At 43.8% G+C, this 20578-nt stretch overlaps 1 protein-coding gene across 5 annotated transcripts in view; it reads left to right on the forward strand.

Annotated features, from left to right (window-relative positions):
• Positions 1-20578, forward strand: part of LOC119860687 (vesicle-associated membrane protein 4) — a 76759-nt gene that overhangs the window by 1569 nt on the left and 54612 nt on the right. For all 5 annotated transcript variants that reach the window (XM_038414712.2, XM_043520400.1, XM_043520398.1 and 2 more), the window contains exons 2-5: positions 2744-2873; positions 6536-6582; positions 7043-7093; positions 19450-19550. In XM_038414712.2, the coding sequence (XP_038270640.1) occupies positions 2808-2873; positions 6536-6582; positions 7043-7093; positions 19450-19550 (265 nt within the window). In that variant the 5' untranslated portion in view covers positions 2744-2807. The remainder of the gene's footprint in view (positions 1-2743; positions 2874-6535; positions 6583-7042; positions 7094-19449; positions 19551-20578) is intronic.

Here is a 20578-nt window from a genome sequence, read left to right on the forward strand (position 1 = left end):
TCTGGGGGCTATAGGGGGCAGGGTTTGGGGGGCGTGGGGGCCCTCGGAGAGGGGTTCGGGGGCTATAGGGGGCAGGGTTTGGGGGGCGCGGGGGGCCCTTGGAGACGGGTTCGGGGGGCTATAGGGGGCAGGATTTGGGGGCATGAGGGCCCTCGGAGAGGGGTTCGGGGGCTATAGGGGGCAGGGTTTGGGGGTCGTGGGGGCCCTCGGAGAGCGGTTCGGGGGCTATAGGGGCAGGGTTTGGGGGGCGTGGGGGCCCTCGGAGGGGGTTCTGGGGGCTATAGGGGGCAGGGTTTGGGGGTCGTGGGGGCCCTCGGAGGGCGTTCTGGGGGCTATAGGGGGCAGGGTTTGGGGGGCGTGGGGGCCCTCGGAGGGGGTTCTGGGGGCTATAGGGGGCAGGGTTTGGGGGGCGTGGGGGCCCTCGGAGAGGGGTTCGGGGGCTATAGGGGGCAGGGTTTGGGGGGCGCGGGGGCCCTTGGAGAGGGGTTCGGGGGGCTATAGGGGGCAGGGTTTGGGGGCATGAGGGCCCTCGGAGAGGGGTTCGGGGGGCTATAGGGGGCAGGATTTGGGGGCATGAGGGCCCTCGGAGAGGGGTTCGGGGGCTATAGGGGGCAGGGTTTGGGGGGCGTGGGGGCCCTCGGAGCGGGTTCTGGGGGCTATAGGGGGCAGGGTTTGGGGGGCGTGGGGGCCCTCGGAGGGGTTCTGGGGGCTATAGGGAGCAGGGTTTGGGGGCGTGGGGGCCCTCGGAGAGGGGTTCGGGGGCTATAGGGGGCAGGGTTTGGGAGTCGTGGGGGCCCTCGGAGGGGGTTCTGGGGGCTATAGGGGGCAGGGTTTGGGGGTCGTGGGGGCCCTCGGAGAGGGGTTCGGGGGCTATAGGGGGCAGGGTTTGGGGGCGTGGGAGCCCTCGGAGAGGGGTTCGGGGGCTATAGGGGGCAGGGTTTGGGGGGCGTGGGGGTCCCCAGATAGGTGTGGCTGCAGAGCTATTCTCCCTCTCCGCTGTTGCCTGGCTGCTCTGCAGACGGTCATGCTGCTCAGGAGCTGGTATTAGGGTCCACTGTGTGAAGCGGCTCCTTCCTCTGCTCCCAAGCTCTATTTTACATGGGGGTGGTGGGGTTAACCGGGGGGGGGGGCGCGTTTCTGCAAGGGAAGCATGGGGGAAAGCAGTTTCCTTGCACTGGGGGATCTCCACAAACATATAGCTTCCTCCAGCCTGTGTCCATTGCACTTGTTTCTCCCCCGATAACCCCTGGCCTGGCCCATGGTATTCGCTGCTCCCCTGCTAGCCAGCCTGTGCCTGTTGTGGTCCCTGCTTCTGTCCCAGCCAGCTAAGTGACACCCCCAACACGCCTAACTTGTGAGCATTGTATTCGCTGGTCCCCGACAGCTGGCTGGGTGACTTCACCTAGAATCCCTAGCTTGTGCATGTTGTGCTCCTGGGTCTGGAATGTTATTCTTTACCTGTTTTAGCAATCCCATCCTTCTGGTTGTGGGTCACTAAATGGGGAAATATCTTGCTCCGTTTCCATATGACAGGCTGTGTTAAGGAGAGCAGACAATGCTCACTTTGCTGGGCTGTTTGCTAAATTTCTGGCATTTGTTGTATTGTCGCAGCCTATTGCTATCTCTGCAATTTTCCCCACGTCCTCTCCAGGGTGGAGGGTCCCTGGGATTTTAACTCTTAATCTCCACTAACTCCCCGGGTAGGGAAGTGTGTTGGGGTTCAAACCAGCAAAGCCACACACTGCCCACTTGGAAGGGAAAGCAGCTTAGGGTGGAGCTGGATGGCTCAGGGAACTATTGATAGTTAGATCCAGAACCTTTGACCTCTTGGTTATTGGGCCAAAGCCAATCTAGGTCAGTCATGCAAACTGTTATCTTTCGGTGATTGGTATGAAATGGGGTGTTTGGTCTCAGTGTACTTCTTAGCTGACTGAAATGTACACAGCACAGCTCTCCACCACAGTCAGAATCTGTGTTACGCTCCGGAGAGATGCTGAGGGCGGAGAGATGCTGAGGGCGGGCAGTCTGTCAGGTCAGGGTTGAAGCCCATTGTTAATGAATGTTAGTGAATTTTGCACATTGCTGCTGCCTACACGTGAAGGATCTGTCCTGTGGATAAAAGGGGTTTAGCACTTCAGGGCTTCCAGCTGGACACCTTATTGGCACTAACGTTAGAATGGGTGACAAGGTGGAAAAGAGAGAGCAGACTGTACTCGGTCAAAAACCTTTGTCTCTCTTAGGGTTTTATTGCTCTTTTCTTTTCTGTTTTCTTGTTTTTTTTATAAAATTGGTTTCTGTTGGTTTTTGTACCAAAGGACTTTCCAGATATGTGCTGGGTGCTTAACAAAGATGTAGAAAAACACAGTCCCTGCCCCATAAAGTTTAAAGGCTAAGGCCCTGATCATACAGACACTCACATGTGGCGCTCAGAGTCACATGCTCAAAGATAAGCATGTACCTTTAAGTGTTTCCAGGATCAAGGCCTAAGAAATTAGACTAAACTAAATAATCTGTTCCCTTAAGAAGTGTCTTTGGGTTCATGAAAGCATAACATTGCTGCTGTAGTTCATTGATTTTTCATTCTCTTGCCTATGGCATTTGTAGGTGGATTCTGTTCAACTTGTTGGTGTTTTCCTGAGCACTGGAGAAGGGGAGAGAGTGACTAACTCTTTGCATGATCTGATAGAAAATTGTATTCAGCATAGTTAGATCTCAGAGATGTTTGTTTCCCTCTCCCTTCTAGGTAGTGTATTTTTCCACCACCTCCTTGTACAGGAAGATCAAGACCATTTTTGTGAGTAGAAAACATGCCTCCAAAATTCAAGCGCCACCTAAATGATGATGATGTCACTGGCTCGGTGAAAAGCGAAAGGGTGAGTTCCTGACAGCTAGTAGCCTTGTGTGCATTTATTGATGTTTTGTACCCAGCCCCCCTTGTTTTGCCTTAATTAAGAGGGATGTATATTTACTAACTCTGCACTCCCTGGAGGCCTGAGAGACATCTTGGAGTGAGCTTAACCACACAGCTTCATCGCTGATGACTTCAGTACCATTGAAACAGTGGAGGGCATGTTTAAAGTGGACCGCAAATGGATGAAATCCACCAATGCTGAGTAGCCCAACCAACAGTCTAAGTGGGGCAGTCAGTGTGTTAGCTGAAGAGGCACCTTTTCAAAAAGTGTGGTGGGGAGGACCCATTTAATTCTTCTATCTAGCTCCACTCAATCCTGATTTCATAGAATGCATCACTCAGTGTCTTCACAGCTACTGAATAACTCCATTGGAATGTGGAGCCAGCTTGGGACAGAGTGGCATGTGTGTGTGTTTGCTAAATCATTTCCTTTTTGTAAATGATGTGTGTGTCAGTGTTGGTATTGAGGAGACACAACAAAGATTTAAATGCCAGAAAAGGGATTTATTTGATTTTCTTCCCCACCCTCAAAGGTTGCTTCATGTTCCATTAGGGTTCTCTTGTAACTGTGGTGTAACACAGTGATATATTATAGAGTGCCACAGCTTCATGGACCTGGCTGGTAGGATATAAAAGGAATTAATGAAGTGACATTATTTTTAGATATGCTGAATAACTCCTCTTAGCCTGGCAGGTGGCGAACATTCAGTACACTTGGTGAGGTAACTTGATTTATTTTTATTTTCAGGTCACCTGGTTTAGACTGCTTATTTTGGAGGAAATATTAGATATAAATAATACAAAACAAAGATTGTAGGTTTCAGAGTAGCAGCCGTGTTAGTCTGTATTCCACCAAATGCATCCGATGAAGTGAGCTGTAGCTCACGAAAACTTATGCTCTGATAAATTTGTTAGTCTCTAAGGTGCCACAAGTACTCCTTTTCTTTTTAAAGATTGTAGGGTGGTTCTTACTTTTAAACAGATTAGCTGCATCTGTTAACTACATAGTGCTATAGGTGTGAGTGGCTCTTTATAGATGGGGAGTGGGGAAAAAGAGCTTAATATCAGAATGTCCCAGTCATCGATTATTTGATTGTGCAGAGTGCTGCTGCAATAAAACAGTTATGGTATTTGCACCCCTCACCATGAAGTGTAGCATTAGACTAGTTCAAGGCAGGGTGTTCAGCAGTGCTTTTTATTACATTGCTCTTTGTTTGCAGCGGAATCGCTATACTATAGGATTCTCAACTTGCATATTTTCTTGTGTAATTTATTTGTAATTTGCATGCAGATTTCTTTTATTCTGGGCACTTGCATTGTAAATGAGCACTAAGGTAACTGAGATAACTAGGCTGGGAATTAATGACATGTGCCATGGGAAAGGTAAATTGCAGCTTTCTTATCTGTAGCATCCTAATCACATAGGTCCTTAAGATAAGAGACTCTGGTATAGCTTTGTTTTTGAATGAGTCTTCAGTTAAACTAGTCTGTAAAAAGTGACACATTAGGGTTGTTGTTTTTTTTTTTTTGCAGACTCAGTAATAATAATGTACAGATGTCTCTCTTCTTTACTGGACATAAACAGAATAGAAACAAAATAAGGTGCTTTGCAAGTTCTTCTTTTTGTTGTTTTGTTTTGTTTTTTTGGTTGCTGTTGGTGTTTTTTTTTTTTTTTTTTTTTTAAAGACTTGCTAGCTAGTAAGTCTGCTCCTGTGAAAACTGATATTTGTAGGGGTATTAATATCGCCTTTCACAACCAACTTTCTCAGCCTTGGCAAGCCAGGGGACAAATTAAGCTCTGAAGAGAGAGGTGAGTAGGGAGGCAGTGGGGGCCAGGGGCAATGGAGGGCTAGTGATTGATATCGCAGTGGAATTTACTTTCTGTATCAAAGGCCGCTCTATGCTGGGTTTGGAAATATATGTGCTGAACTGGTTTAAATCGTTATTACATAATAAGTGGATTTGAACATTTGTCTAGCCAGAGTGCAGGGGGTCAAACAGTGTTTAAACCGAGCCTGGAAGCCAGGCTGTAGCCTCAAATACTGATTATTTTAGCTCATAATTGCTCCTAGTGAGATGATTGACAACTTGGCTGCATGGGGAAGTGCTTTTGCACCACAAAAGTCCATACCTAGGCTAGAACACGATTTCTAGACTCTGTTTAAACAAATGCAAATGCAGTTCAGCAAATGCAGTTTAAGCTGTAGTGTAGATGGGCCTCCACGCTCGAAATATGGGAATTTAAAACCAAACACAAGGGGAACAGCATCTCTAAGCATCGTGACGGTGGGTTGAGATCTGTGAGTCCAGTGCAGGACAGAGAACCCCAAAGGATTTTTTCCTTCTCAACTATTCTTTTAACCCTAAAAAAGGATATAGACCTGAAAATTTGGAGCATCTGTTATGCATATAAAGCATGCCAACAGCTCCTAAAAGGAGAACCAAGCCAATGTCTTATTTTTAAAGCAACCTTACAAGATTGTCATGGAAATTCTCAGCACAGATGCCTACTCTACTTGGCTCTCCTTACTATGATGATGATAAAAATCTAATGATGTTTTAGCTGTCAAACTTTTGGTACAGTAGGATTTTTCAAGACTGACTTAGAAGGTCAGTCCGAGGATCATCCACTGATTTGTAATGGAGGCCAAAATGCATTACTAAAGAGTGTTGCGGTAACTATGCAATATGTAACATAAGAGAGAGTGAAAATAACTCCAGTACCAGAAATGTACTCCCCTCACCAAGACCCTATTGGTGAACAAGAGGAAAATCCAGATGTCAAATTCAGCTCCACTCTGTGTATCTTTGTTGCAGTTACAGTATGGGATACTATAGGAACTAGTTGCTCAGTGCAGAGCATTCTAGTCATAAAATCCATTAATAACTGTAACCCCAATGTAAAAATTGAAAAGGTTCATCCTCTCTGTTAACAACCAAATCCTCTCTGCTGGTAGGGTGGGGGAGAGGATTCATTAACTTTAATCCTCATTCCCATTCTTTATATCATCAGGTGACAGTTTATTTAAAAACCACAGCATCTTCTGAGGTGGAAATGCATATGGTCTTCCATGTGGGTAGGACAAAACAAAGTAATTACATGAGGTATAAGGTTTTGAAAGATTTTAGTAGTTAATGTGGTTTGAATGTAATGTTTTACAGATGGGCCCTTTGGGAACTGATTGGGATTTAATCTGTATATGGAAGTTCTTTAAGGACTGGAGTACCTAGGAGTTTTACTTAGTCTTATTTTAAAGTGAATTTGGACCATACGTTACATAGAGAAACCGGAATTGATAGAAATCCATTGTAACTGACTTCATTTTCACCATTAAAACTGGCCACAAGAGAGCTCACCCAATGGCTTAGTAGCAGTTCTCTGTAGTGCCATGCATTTACTGAACTGGCAAATGTCTCATTTACTGGTAATGGTGCAGAGACTTCCAGTTCAGCCTCTGGGAGGTGGGGTTGTGGCTGAAAAGAATACCGCCTCTGGTCATTTAACAAGGAGCACTGATGTGTTCCACAGTCATGTACAACCGGTGGTGAGAAGGATGGTGGATATGAGAGAGGGAAACTCTGGTTTCTAATTGATTGAAGCTAACCTTTTTTCTGTGTTTGCAGAGAAACCTTTTAGAAGAAGATTCTGATGAGGAGGAGGACTTTTTCTTGTGAGTAGCTATATGGGTATTGCGTGGGTGTTTTACTAAGTGGGGGGATGTGATATACCAAGGGCCAAATCGCTGTTCAAACCAGAACTGGGGAAATTGAAAATATAAGGCAGCTCCATCTTACTAACAGGTAGAGCTGATTAGAATGAAACATTGCCATCTGTTTCTGATTCCTGTGGAATGATTGATTCAGCAGCTGTGAGATTAGGGGGAGCACTAGCAATGAATATAAATTAAGATTAAGGAAATAAAATTGGGGCAACCCACCAGTTAGGGGTGGAAGAGACCCTCTGGTGGGATCTGATTTGCTGATGGAGGATCATTTCCTGTTGCACTTGCTTTGACCTAATTTGAAATGTCACCCCTTTGTGAACCCTGTGACAGACCTAACCATTTGGGTCAGACAGGTTTTCCTGTGTGTATTGGATTCATTATCACTGTGTCTGTTCTGTGCTGGCAGGAGAGGACCTGCAGGACCAAGATTTGGACCCAGGAATGACAAGATCAGGCAGTAAGTTCCTTAGAGTTTGGATCCATAGTCCAGATACCATTTTATTTATGTATTTTTAAATTGTGCTGCTTTGTTACCAGTAGGGTGACCAGATGTCCTGATATTATTTGGACTGTCCTAATATTAGGAGCTTTGTCTTGTATATGCAACTATCCTCCCCCATGCCCCTCCCTCCCCCGGAAAAAAAAAAAAGTGTCCGGATTTTTCACACTTGCTATCTGGTCACCGCTAGTTACCAACATGTTTCTGCTTAGTCTTACAATGGGAATGTAATTTCTACTTAATCTTTTCTCACCAGTGTGCCCATCTGCCTTCAATCAGAGGAAATTCAATTCCCAAGTTATCAAAGAGTTAATCACGTTCTAGCATGGGTGCACAGATTGGCTTGTAGCACTAAAGCCTGATGCGCTATCGAAAACTGTTGTCCCATTTGATGGGTAACCATTTAACATTCATAACAAAACTTCCTTACAGAATAGTCAAGATAGTGTTTCAAATTTGAGCCACTGTTTTGCCTCCACTGCTGTTGCCTTTCCCATCCATTCTTGTCCCATCTTTTGCCTTATTATCCCTTTCCTGTCCGCCCCATGGTGTTCCAAGTAGATCTTTATGCTCGGGAGTACAGTCGTACCCAGATTTCTCATGTACCTGGCAGTCCTTTGGACTTCAGTGTATCATACAGGGAGCAGATCCATGTGACCTTTGGAGACTGGGAAAGATTTACTAGGATCAAAACAGCTGAACAAACAGGAAACATTTAAAATGTGGATTCTAACCATCCATTATACAGAACAAAAGGGAAGAAACTAACAAAACTAGATCCCTTCTCTTAGAGTAATTTCCTGGCAATGGTTTCAGTGCTTCTGTTTACTGCAAGTCCCAGCTTATTCGACTCTATAACTGTAGCATTTGTTGCACAGTGACTGAGGAGAAAGGTTGGCTGCAGTTGGAGAATGTGTGTCATAAATGGACCATCAGTTTGTTGAAATATATTTGTGTTTCCTGTATGTTTCACTCTTGAAAGCTAGAACAGAAATTTCAGAGGGGAAATCTAGATGGCAATCAGCTTTGTGTAAATCAGATTAGATCATCTAGTTTGTGGCTTCAGAATCTATATTCTTCTTTGGTTTTATGTGAGGTAAAAGCCAGTGCATCTCTGAGATTAGTCTATATGATCCCATGTGGTTAAAAGCAGTTCTGGTCAGACCCGAGTCATACACCTGCACAGCATAGAAATTTTGATGGGACATGGTTCAGATTAGGAGTGATGGATAGATAGATACTGGGAAGTTGGCTCCATTGTGCATTTGAAATGACTCTCCTTATGAGCTATTCTACTTGCAGGCTATTGGAAAAGGTGACATGATGTTCCATAGTGCTAATTACTTTGGGCTAGTCAATTAGAACTGAATAAGTAGGTAGTCACCTAATTGCCAGTCTTCAGTTACCATCATCTGGGCAGACAAGTGTGTATAGCCATGGTAGAAGCAGATTATAGTCACTGTAACAAGCTAATGTCACTAAATATAATAACTGAGATCTTACCTTCCCTGTCAGTGCTGTCTCTGATTATTAAATTAAAAGAACATCATCCGTTATGCTCTTTCGTGAAAGTCCTAGTGTCTGGAAAGTGGCAAGTGTTTGTAAAGGGAGTGCTTCTGTGACAAAGGGAAGTAGCCCCAAATCATCAATAGCTTCTAGAGGCAAGGGAACCAGGAATTGTTCTCTTCCTGGTATCTTTAACCGCTGGTCAGGAATGGGTGTTGAGCCAGACAGCAGCCAGGGGGTATCAAGTCTGTTCTCCCTTGCAGGAGTCTCCTTTGGGGCATTCTGTGGGAGATGGAGGATCAAGACAGAGGTTGTCATGGGAAGAAAAATGAAACTGGGAAGAGTCTGTAGTGTTTGATGCACAAACAATACAGACTGGAAATAAGGTATACATTTTTAACTGAGAGTATTCAGAGTAGCAGCTGTGTTAGTCTGTATCCACAAAAAGAAAAGGAGTACTTGTGGCACCTTACAGACTAATAAATTTATTTGAGCATAAGCTTTCGTGAGCTACATGAAAGCTTATACTCAGATAAATTTTTTAGTCTCTAAGGTGCTACTCCTTTTCTTTTAACTAAGAGTTATTAACCACTGGGACAGTTTACCAAGGGTGGTGGTGGATTCTCTATCATTGGCAATTTTAAAATCAAATTTGGAAGTTTTTCTGAAAGATCTGCACTGGGAATTATTTTGGGGCAGTTCTCTGGCCTATGTTATACAGGAGGTCAGATTAGATGATCACAATGGTCCCTGCTGGTTTTGGAATCTATGATCTTGGAACAGTCACTGCTCCACCAGAATGGTTTAGATGCATACTGTACCTGCTGGCCAGAGGAAGGTGCAAGCTCACAGTGGTGCAGATTTCCCCTTAGTTGTGTTTTTGGAGGGGCGGGATGTGGGTGTTCAATTGTTACTGAAAGGCTGCAAGGGAAAGATAATTTTGGGCACACAGGAGAGCCTGTTTGAGGTAAAAGGGGCAGAATGAAAGAAGATGATAGAAGGATGCAAGGGGAATAGGTAAGAAGGAGTAATGGGGGAGTTGGAGCAGAGATGGAAGAAAGTTGTGGAGGGCCTTGAACGCGAGAGGTAGGGGGAATTAGTGAGGGCTCTCACAGAGGGGAAGGAGATGGTGTGAGTTGTCAGAATGGAGACTCTAGCAGCAACCTGTAAGGTAGAGCAGAGAGGCAGGGAGGTCCTATTAGTTGAGGTGAGGGACATCAAAGGCATAAATATGTTGTCAGGTGTAGGGGGAAAGAGAGATTTAGGGCGTCTGCTCACCCATGTGCAGCATGGGCACATTTGAGGTCATGCTTTACAATAAGGAGTGGCCCAGTTTCCAGGTTGCTGAGGGGGAGTTCGTACCCTTTACGCTGGGAAACAGCCCAGTTGGGCCTCTTAGACGGTCTCTGATATCTGCCTGCGTTTGTGGGGTGGACTGAAGGAATTTCCTCCCATAGGGATATGGTTTGCTTCTCCTTATGTAACTGTTCGCTCCTTTGTATTCAGCACATTCCTAGTAGTTCTGGAAGAAACATCCATGGAAATCATTGGCTTCTCACTACTGTTCAGTGAGTTGGTAAATCTGACTGATGCTACTAGGTGGGTGTCCACTTTGCATTTGCCTCTAACTGGTGGTTTTGGCAGAAAGCTGAAGGTGGAATGGGCTACATAGCCTAAGCTATGTTCTTGCCCCTAGTGCTCAGAGTTAAAGGTGACTGGCACGGGATTGTTTTTAAATTGAGTTTGTGCCCTTTTGCTGATATTTATGATGTACTTCTGAAGGAGGCCTGGAAGGTATTTTAAACCTCCAAAATATCAGGAATGTCTAGTGTAGTCTTCCCTAGTCTTGTTTGGAGGACTTCTGGGAGGTCTTGGAGTGACTACTGTGAGCTCTTCAGCCTGAGCTGAAGGAGCAAGGGTATTGAATCTTTAATACAGACTTCTTTTATGCGGAATGTTGACGAGTCATTGGCAGTAAACTTTTGAGCGATCTGACTAAAAATCCCTTCCCCTCTCCATTGCTTAGCTCTCACTCTAGAAAGTCTTAGAGTCTAGACAAGAGTTTATGTTCCTGCTTTAACTTGAGTTAATTGTTCACTAATTTAACTCAAGTTAACAACACAATTAGGAAGACTAGGCTAGATGCTGCACAGTCATTTGTTCCAAGAAATAAATGTGGTTTACCCTAGGGCCTTAGCCCTCACGTTGTCGTCATTGTGCTAACTCTCTAATCATAAGAATGTATTCTAGCTAGAGAAGGGATGAATGTCTAATGTAACCAGGGCTTGAGTCATGCTGAAATGTTGCAGAATGCTGTTACAGCATTTATTTGGGTGTTTTAGTACTTCCGGTACTATCACTTAGAAGCGATAATGCTGGAATGCACTTTTGGTACTTCTTTTTTTCGGAGTCTGTCACTGAATGTAGCCAACAAGCAGAATTGAACAGTCCCCAAACTTTTCATGTTGCCTTTCTATATCAACAGAAGCTAAAAAAGGCATAATCCTAATGCTGTGTTCCCTTCTGCAAATCACCTTTTCAGGTACACTGATGAATGGGTGGGGAAGCATGTATCACTGCCCATGTACCATACCTGTTCTGCAGAAATGGCACTGGAATCCAGGGCTCTGAGAGTGGCACTTCTCATCAGTATTAAACATTTAAAGGGGGGATTATTAATATTACTTAGAATTTTATTTGCTTGAATAATCCAAGGCTAAGCACATGAGATACTCAAGCTAGGTGGGATTTTAAAAAGCACCTGAGGGATTTAGGAGCAGAAGTCCCATTTAAGGCAATGAGATGTGAGCCTAAATCCCTTAGGCTCTCCCAATGTGCTACATTTATCTCCATTGACTATAAATATTGTATCACACTTGAGGCTATTTCACCTTTCACAGTACCTCATTACAATTCACTCATACAAGTTGACATTAAGCAGATTTCTTAGTTATGCTAATGAGCTGTGCCCAGTGGATTCTGCAGCTCTGGAGATTGCTGCCAAATTGTGCTTCAGAATCAAGGCTTTCATTGAGATGACAATTGATTCTAGCCTCGTTTTTAAGCTGACCTTAAAAATTTGACTTGAACAGAAACCAGTTCAGCATTTGTCTTTCTGAATATGCAAAGTCTGAAACAATTGCTCCTAGAGTGCATCTGCACTAGGAACATTAGCACTCATATTACAGCCACAGCAGAGCTCTACCAGTGTTTGACTACTACTGTAAAGAGGACTCAGTCATTTATCAATGGATCATGAAAAAATTGCTCCAGGCAGGTTTTTATGACTCCGTGGTAATATCACCTGAGTCCTTTCTGTTTGCAGTGTTGTAGTCATGTTGCTCCCAGGGTATTAGAGAGACAAGGTGAGGGAGGTAATAGCTTTTATTGGACCAACTTCTGTTGGTGAGAGAGACATGCTTTCCAGCTGCACAGAGCTCTTGACCTGAAGAAGAGCTGGAAAGAGCTGGGAAGTTGGTCAAGTAAAAGCTCTTACCTCTTCCACCTTGACTCTTTGATTCCTTTCTGTTGTTGCTACCAACTGTGCAAAAGCACCATTGCTATAATATGGGTGCTAACTTTTCTAGTGTCTACAGGCCTAAAGAGAGGTGCAAATTGCCTCACTGATTGCAGTTGTGTTGACTCTGAAACCTGAGAGTGGCCATTCAATGATCAACTACTGATCATTTTTGCAGAAGCATGCAGCAAATGTGTTTCTCCTGCAACGCAAAATGGGCCATACATCCCCCCACCCCCTAGTGCTTTAAGGTTCCGACTGCCCCTTTCTTAGCTCTAGAAACCCTCCAGTCATATTCCTTCCACCCCCAACGACTTCTGCAGTGTAGTTTTGCATTGTCAATATGAAAACGTGAGCTATATTGGAAATGTTGGAGGCTGTGTGAAATAACGTAATGTCAAAATGCATAAAAGGCATCTGCTTTGCTGATTGTATGTCAGTTTCATATTCATTTCCCTACCTTCCAAGTGGCTGCATCAGAGGTCTAATGTGCCACAGAGTACATGGGACCTTAGTAATAACATCCAAGTGTACAACACACCATTGAGAGTGGGAGGGGACGTGCAGCCAATGCTGCCTATTAGAAAACTGACTATTCACAAAAATAGGCATGGAGAGGACGCCCAGGTCACATCAGTAGCATGGTGTCTTTGTCACTCGTCTCTGCTGCTTGAAGAATGTGGCACCTTTTTTAAGCCTGGCAGTATGAATTGATCCTAATATTAGTCAGTTCACAGCCCAGTGGATCGAAAAGAGAAAGGTAGGTTCCTTTCCTTCAGAACTTGGTAGACCATTAAAGCAGACTCTAAATCAAATTAAGCTGAGTGATCTCATTGCTGGTGTTCTGGTTTGTGTGATGTTCTGTCCTTATTAAAACCAGCATCTTTGTAGTCATTAGTTTAAAGTGGGGCCAAGGGAGACATGCGTATGCTTTTGTTTTACTCATTTTCCTGGCAAGGATGAATTCAATTTTTTCCACTTGGAAACCTGGCAGGATACAGACCCAGGAGCAAAATTATTGAAAAGCCAGTAGTTCTCTCCCTGTAAATACATTTCTTACTTGGCAGGGGAGTGGACTCTGATAAAATGAAAAATGTTTTGTTTTCAATATTGCTTGAATTTCCAACCTGAAACAAATAGAACTAGTTGAAAATAGTAAATTTGCTCCAAAACTGCACTGTGAGTAGACCTTTGTGATCTTTAACTCATACTAGAGAGGCCTCTTTGTCTGACAGCGAGAAAGGTTGGTCTAGTGGTTAAGGGACTGGAGTGGGGTTCAAGATCTGGGTTTAATTCCTTGGTCAGTCCCAGACTCTCTGTGTGACCTTGGGTTAGTCACTTAGGGTAGGTGTACCCTGCAAATGAATGTAGGCATAATTGGGCTAACTTTAATCTAGCTAGTACAGGTAATAATAGTAATGAAGATGTGGTGGCATGGGCTTTAGCACAGCTGAGGAACCAGAGAAGGTAACCCTGGTCCCTGGCGGGTGTGTCATCTGGTTCCCAGCTGGTGCCACCATGTTGTCTTCAGCGGTTCCCTGTGCTCGCTAGATTAAAGCTAGCATGGGTATGCCTCCCTGGGCTACAATCACCCCTTCGCTTGTGGTATATACAGCCCCTTTATCTGTGTTTCCATTTCCTGTCTGTAAAATGGGGATAAATAATCCTTCCTTTCTACTGCACTTTGTCTTGTCTATATAGATTGTTCCTTGGGGCAGGGGCTGTCTCTCTGACCATTCATGTGTACCGTGCTTAGCACAGTGGAGGCTTGATGACGATTGGAGCCTTGAGACGTAACTATAACACAAATAACGATCTGGAGCACCCAATGCATAGCTTTTATCTATAATCAGAGGACACTGGTATGTTGAGATATGAAGTGTCCAACTTTTAGTCGTCTGGAGCTGCACAGCCATTTAATACAGACCTTTTTCAGAGGTCGTTTTGTATGACAGATGCTTTGAGTCTTGTACGTAGCGTGGATTTCCTTGAACACCTTCCCTCACGTTGAATCCTCTCCTTTCTGACTCTAATGTAACATTGCTTGCATCCCTTATACATTCCTACTGGTGGTTTGAACCAAGAGAATTTGGTTACAGACCTGTCATTGGGAGGACTTTTCATTACTTTAAAGCCAATGAATAATTTTAAGAACATCCACATACAGCAAAGCAAAGTAAATGTGTCTCAAATGTTAGCCCTGAGTCTGCTAGCCCTCCACATGTGAAACCGTGAGAGTTTGGTAAACAGAGGGCTAGTGGGATCGACCCCTTCATTTTTAATTTTCCAGTGATTGTTTTTCTTCTCTCATCACCCATCTTATGCTTGGAAGTAGTAATTGCCTGTGAGTCACCCAAGTTTGTCCAGGGCTTATAGTGATACCAGAAGTCCTACTGCCTACGCTTTGTGATAACATGACTCCTTTTTGTTTAGGTGCTGGTTGTGAATCACTGTTTTAATTATATGGGTATTTGGGTGTGTGCATCCAGTGCAGAACGAGTGCATCTGCTAGCCCCTGGGTAAGCTCAGCGTGTCATGATAAAGGAAGAAATAAATTAATTCACTAGAAGTGACTCTGATTTGTTTAGTAGATCCGGTATTTGAAGATAGTCTGTTTGGAATAGCTTGCACCCTTCTACTACCATGTTTCATTTAGGAATGTGAAGTTTTAAAAAAAAAAAAAATCATCTGTTAAGATTGCCTTTGTCATGAATCATATATTGTTTTCTTTATTTAAGAGGCAGCTGATGAAACATTGGGTGAGTATCCAGGCCTGTTTCATCAATATGGGGAATGGTAGACGGACAATAGATTTAGCAGCTCTTCCTGCCCTTCTGTAGTGGAAGATTTCAAGCAACTGTGGGGAGTCAGGCTTCTACCTGTAGCAAAACAATTTATGCTGAATTTATGATATGCTGCGGAAAAGGGCTAGTTTTTTTTGTGCTACGGTAGAAAAATGCTTTGTGCCTTGTTTTCATCCGTATAAAAATACAGCCTCTCCAGCTCAACGTTAAGCCAGCAGTTTGCTTCAGAGGTTCTGTTGATGACGGAAATTACAAAAGTGCAGCTGCAGTGGTTTATGAAGCCTGGCATGAGATGCCAAGACAGATGCGTAGCCCTCACTATTTAATTAGTGGCCACCCATGGCCATGCCGCTGTGTTTCCAGTTTTTTATTAATAGTGGTTTGAAAAGCCAAGTGCTGCTATTCTGTTTTTTGCTGGATTTCCTGTTTTCTCTTTTGGAGCAATGAGCACACATGGGGGGAGATTTTCAAAGGCACAAAAGACAGTTAGCTGCCCAGTTCCTATTGAAAGCCCCCAGAAGTGGGGCACACAAGGGACATTTGCGCCTTTGAAGATCAGCCCTACAATTGTTGTGGTGCTGGGTTGGCTTTCGCTATTCATCTCGAAATGTTTGGAACTTACGTTTTAATAGTTGCAGTTGCATCTCTAGGCCTCTTGTGTCTGGAGCAGTTTTGATGGCAGCTTCTCTGTCTGTATGCTGTATATTTTAAATCCCTTTCAGATTGTAAGACTACTTGAGCTGCAGACCCCCAAAGCTTTTTCTTCATTTATTCCAAACCCTGATTTTTTTTTTTCAAATCTGCGGTTTATTGTAATAGGAGTTCTTATACGTGCCCCATGCATAACTAGCTCCATAATATCTTCTGCTATTGATGAGAGGAACGTGTGGGCTCAGGAGACAGGAAAATTAGGTGAGTGTTGTGACATTGCACCCTATAATGAATGCTTTATAGAAATATGCTTATGAGTGTAAATATGACATAACTGGAATATGTTCTATGCTAGATATGCCATGTAACATATCTTTGCAAAGGTTAGGATTCATATATTCAGTACATCTTATTTGTATGCATGTATCATTTTTATATCTGAAGTTATGAGCATTGGCTCTATGCTTGTATTTTGTTTCCTGTAGGAAGCACATAAGGCAGATATGGTCAACATAGTGTGATGGGGTTATTCAAGTAATTGGGAATACTTAACTAACAATGGACTTTGGGAAACACCAATCCATATCAGCTTTCCTGAGAACAGTTCAAACTAACGTAAACAATGGCGTCGGCCTGCAAAAAGCTGAATCGTTTATAGACATGTGACTTGCCCAGGTGACTAGAGACTCCATCTTGTGGCTGTGATGTTGCACAAGAGAGATAATATAAAAGGCCCTGGAAACCCCTCCATTTGGTCTTCAGCTGGCTCAGAAGATAGCCTCTCTACTCCAAAGAGATGCCTGAAAGAAACTGGAACAAAGGATAGTATCTATGGGGGTTGGAGTGATTGCTGGACCCAGACTAGGAAGGAACCTAGTCTGTCAAAGCAGCTTATTGGAATATCTCTGAGGGTGAGATTTACCTGCATTTAGTCTCCTACTGTATTAGGCTTAGACTTGCGTGTTTTTGTTTTATTTTGCTTGGTAATTTACTTTGTTCTGTCTGTTGTTACTTGGAACCACTTAAATCCTACTTTTTATATTTAATAAAATCACTTTTTGCTTATTAATTGACCCAGAGCAAACAGATAGAGCTTTCTGACGGAGCAAACAGCTGTGCATATCTCTATATTGGTGTTATAGAGGGCGAACAATTTATGAGTTTACCCTGTATAAGCTTTATACAGAGTAAAACGTATTTATTTGAGGTTTGGACCCCATTGGAAACTGGGTATCTGGATGCTGGAGACAGGACCACTACTTAAGCTGTTTTCGGTTAAGCCTGCAGCTTTTGGGGGATGTGGTTCAGAACTGGATCTGTGTTTGCAGCCGGTGAGCATGTCTGGCTCAACAAGACAGGGTGCTAAAGTCCCGAGCTGCCAGAGAAAATGGGCTCAGAGGTAGTCTCAGCACATCAGGTGGCAATCCCAAGGGGGTTTCTGTGACCCAACCCGTCACAAGTGTGAACTAGCGACAGAGTGGGCTAACAGAAATACCACTGGACTGGGATTGGGAGACCTGGATTCTATTTTTGGTTCTGCCACTGATCTTCTGGGTGACCATGGGCATGTGTCTTCACTTCTGTGCGTCAGTTTCCCCATCTGCAAAGAGGGGATAATACCTCTTTTTTGTAAAATGTTGTTGAGCTCTACTGATGGAAAACACTGTGTGTGCTAGCTAGGTGGTATCATTATTATTAGACCTATTCCTGGCTCTGTGACTTGAGGCAAGTCACTTTTCTGAGTTTCTCCATCTGTGAAATGGGGAGGGATAATACTTTCCTATCCCACAGCCGTGTTTCAGGGATGAAATCATTGGTGGTAGGTGTTTTCAGATCCTCAGATTGTAGTTGCTAAGGAAGCATGAATTATTAGCTATTGGAAATGTTTTTATGTATCTTTTGCCATAGGGAAAGCATTGGACCTTTTCCATTAGTACATCACACGTATATCCAGGAATATGTGGGAATGGCTAGTTTTTCTCCTCCTCAGGTTTACATCCAGCTTTTCAAACTGTGCAGATTCAGTATATGCAAGGCATTTAATGTATATTCAATCCATGCATTTTACGAGTCGAAGAAACTGAACAAAATAATCTTAGCAGTGTAAGAGCCTAGAACCTACTTGCATTGAAGAAAAAAGTGGTTTTGTCCAATGCTTAGCTTTTACTGCCTCAGAGACATCTGTTCTTGCCATTGTCCTATGAGGCCAGTACATTTCATATGACGAGTTGTATTTCAGGGGCCCTAAACTGTTTCTGATTTCCATCTCTAGTAAAGACAAACGTGCATTATCTACAAAATGTATTTAAGTACTTCTGTTATATGTGGCTTTTGAGTGTTATTTTATGGCATCGTCCATTAACTTCTGAATTTGCAGTATCCTTAGGGATTTGAATCTGGCTACAGTGCAGTAGAATAACTACCTGTATTGTTGACTAACCTCTGATATGGAATTCAGAAGCTGAGATATGATAGGTTTCAGACTAGCAGCTGTGTTAGTCTGTATTTGCAAAAAGAAAAGGAGGACTTGTGGCACCTTAGAGACTAATACATTTATTTGAGCATAAGCTTTCGTGAGCTACAGCTCACTTCATCAGATGCATCCGATGAAGTGAGCTGTAGCTCACGAAAGCTTATGCTCAAATAAATGTATTAGTCTCTAAGGTGCCACAAGTCCTCCTTTTCTTTTTGAGATATGATAGTTCATCTTAATTTACTTTACCTGTTCCTTTGAAATTTGTTTGAACGCATTTTGGGCAAATGCAACTGATTCTTCAAATACAGTTGTAGACTTCCTTGGGGAAGTCCTTCCCTACTGATGCTTTCATTCCCAGGCTATTTAACAACCCTGTGTTGAGGTTTAGCACTTCAGAAAGGACAAAGTGACTGAGGTGTATAAAACAAAAGAAACATACTACTCTGCAACAAAAGAGCCTCCATTCCAAGCTCTCGGCATCTTTGACAAGTTCTTTAAAAGGCCACACTTAACTAACAGACTTCCTCAGTCCCTGCCAAATCGCAGCACCCCAACAATAGCAAAAATAGAACAGATTTAATTCTCCAACCATTGTTTGAAAAAACGACTCTGGTATTGAGAATGTTTTCAGATCTTCCATTTCATTGCTCTCCTTTTGATAGGAAGACAAAGGCAGATGGACACTCATCTCGCAGTGACTTTCAGTGAGCTGGGTGCATAGTTCCGTAAACCCCTTTTTAAAAATCCCAATCCAAGAGACTGAACCACTTCCACACCCCTCTGCAGTGTGGAGCGAGTTCTGAAGGTGACCTGGAGGCTAATGCAGGAAAACCAGAGTGAGGTTCTAGCTCAAACTCTTGACATTGAGAGATCTGAAGCTGGATTAGAAAAGTCAAACAGCACAATATGGCAGGAACTGCAAGAGCAATAAAATGCTATTAAAGCTTCTTCCTTTTCCTCTGAAAACAGAGTGCTAATATCCTTACCCAGGAAAAATCACCCTTAAGTTCATGAACCAGGACTATGTCTCATCTATAAACATATTGCTCCAACTTTCCAGGCAGTTAGCCTGAACGTGGGGTGAGGATGAGAAAGTGTTGCAGAGTAAATGGTGCTATGGAGAGAACCCACCTATCTCCTGGGACAAGCATCACACACAGAGCTAATCCTGACCACCATAGACTTTCTCAAATGTCCCAATGACCTTTCTCCTGTTGGGTTTGTCTGTATCATTGGTGAACTGCTGCTCATTCTTTCAGTGCAAACAGCTTTCACCGAAGCACTGGTATTGGAATATAGAGTTCATAACACCTGGTACTGTTTGGCCTTTGTGATTTCTAATGGCTTTACTTTCCTCTAGTGTTCAGAACCAGGTGGATGAAGTCATTGACGTCATGCAGGAGAACATCACCAAGGTGATTGAAAGGGGAGAGAGACTGGATGACTTACAGGATAAATCAGGTGGGAATACTTAATATTCTAGAACTCTCTTCCTGCCTCCCCTCCCTCGCGTTGAGTCCTGGGGAACAGCATGCTCCTCTAGGCAGCTTTAAAACATCACTGTGAATAATCTTAGTGCAGGGATTGAAAGTCCTCTTCTTTCCCCTGGTGAATGTGGCTATTTTGCTGTACACCGCATCCCTCTCTGCCGGGCAGTGGTGTTAGATTGATTCCATTTCATGATAGCAGATTCGAGAAATCAGAGAGAGACTATGACTGCTAAAGCACATTTCCTCATGGGCCCAGAGCAGGATTGTTTCCTACAATATCCTAATCTCGTAGATTCATAGACTTTAAAGCAGAAGGCACAACGCAGGCCACAGAATGTCACCCACCCACTCCTGTAACAAACCCCTAACCTATGTCTGAGCTATTGAAGTCCTCAACTCGTGGTTTAAAGACTTCAGGGTGCAGAGAATCCTCCAGCAAGTGACCCGTGCCCCATGCTGCAGAGGAAGGCGAAAAACCCCCAGGGCCTCTGCCAATCTGCCCTGGTGGAAAATTCCTTCCTGACCTCAAATATGGCGATCAGCTAAACCCCGAGCATGTGGGCAAGACTCACCAGCCAGACACCCAGGAAAGAATTCTCTGTAGTAACTCAGATCCCACCCTATCTAGTGTCCCATCACAGGCCATTGGGCATATTTACCGCTAATCTGGACAAATCTGCTCTATTTGAAGTGTCTCCGTGGATACACCACACCCATTGGGAGGCTGTTTCCAGCCTAAGACTGCCGATCTTACTGTCTGTTGGGAAGCCAAGCCTCTCCTTTTCCACTTTCATCCCTGTACTTCCTTGAGCCTCCCTAAACATTTTCTTTCCCTTGACGCTTATAACTTGTCGCATATCATTTTCCTCCCCCGGCTTCATCTCTTAACAGCCCAGGAAGAGTTCTTTAAATATTCCTCCTTCATTGCTCCTTCCATCCCCTTACGTGGGATAGTTGGGCTTCATGTTCTTGCCACTTGTTACTCCTGAGAGCATTCTG

This window comes from Dermochelys coriacea, chromosome 8, assembly GCF_009764565.3.
Source record: "Dermochelys coriacea isolate rDerCor1 chromosome 8, rDerCor1.pri.v4, whole genome shotgun sequence".
Taxonomy (NCBI): Eukaryota; Metazoa; Chordata; order Testudines; family Dermochelyidae; genus Dermochelys; species Dermochelys coriacea.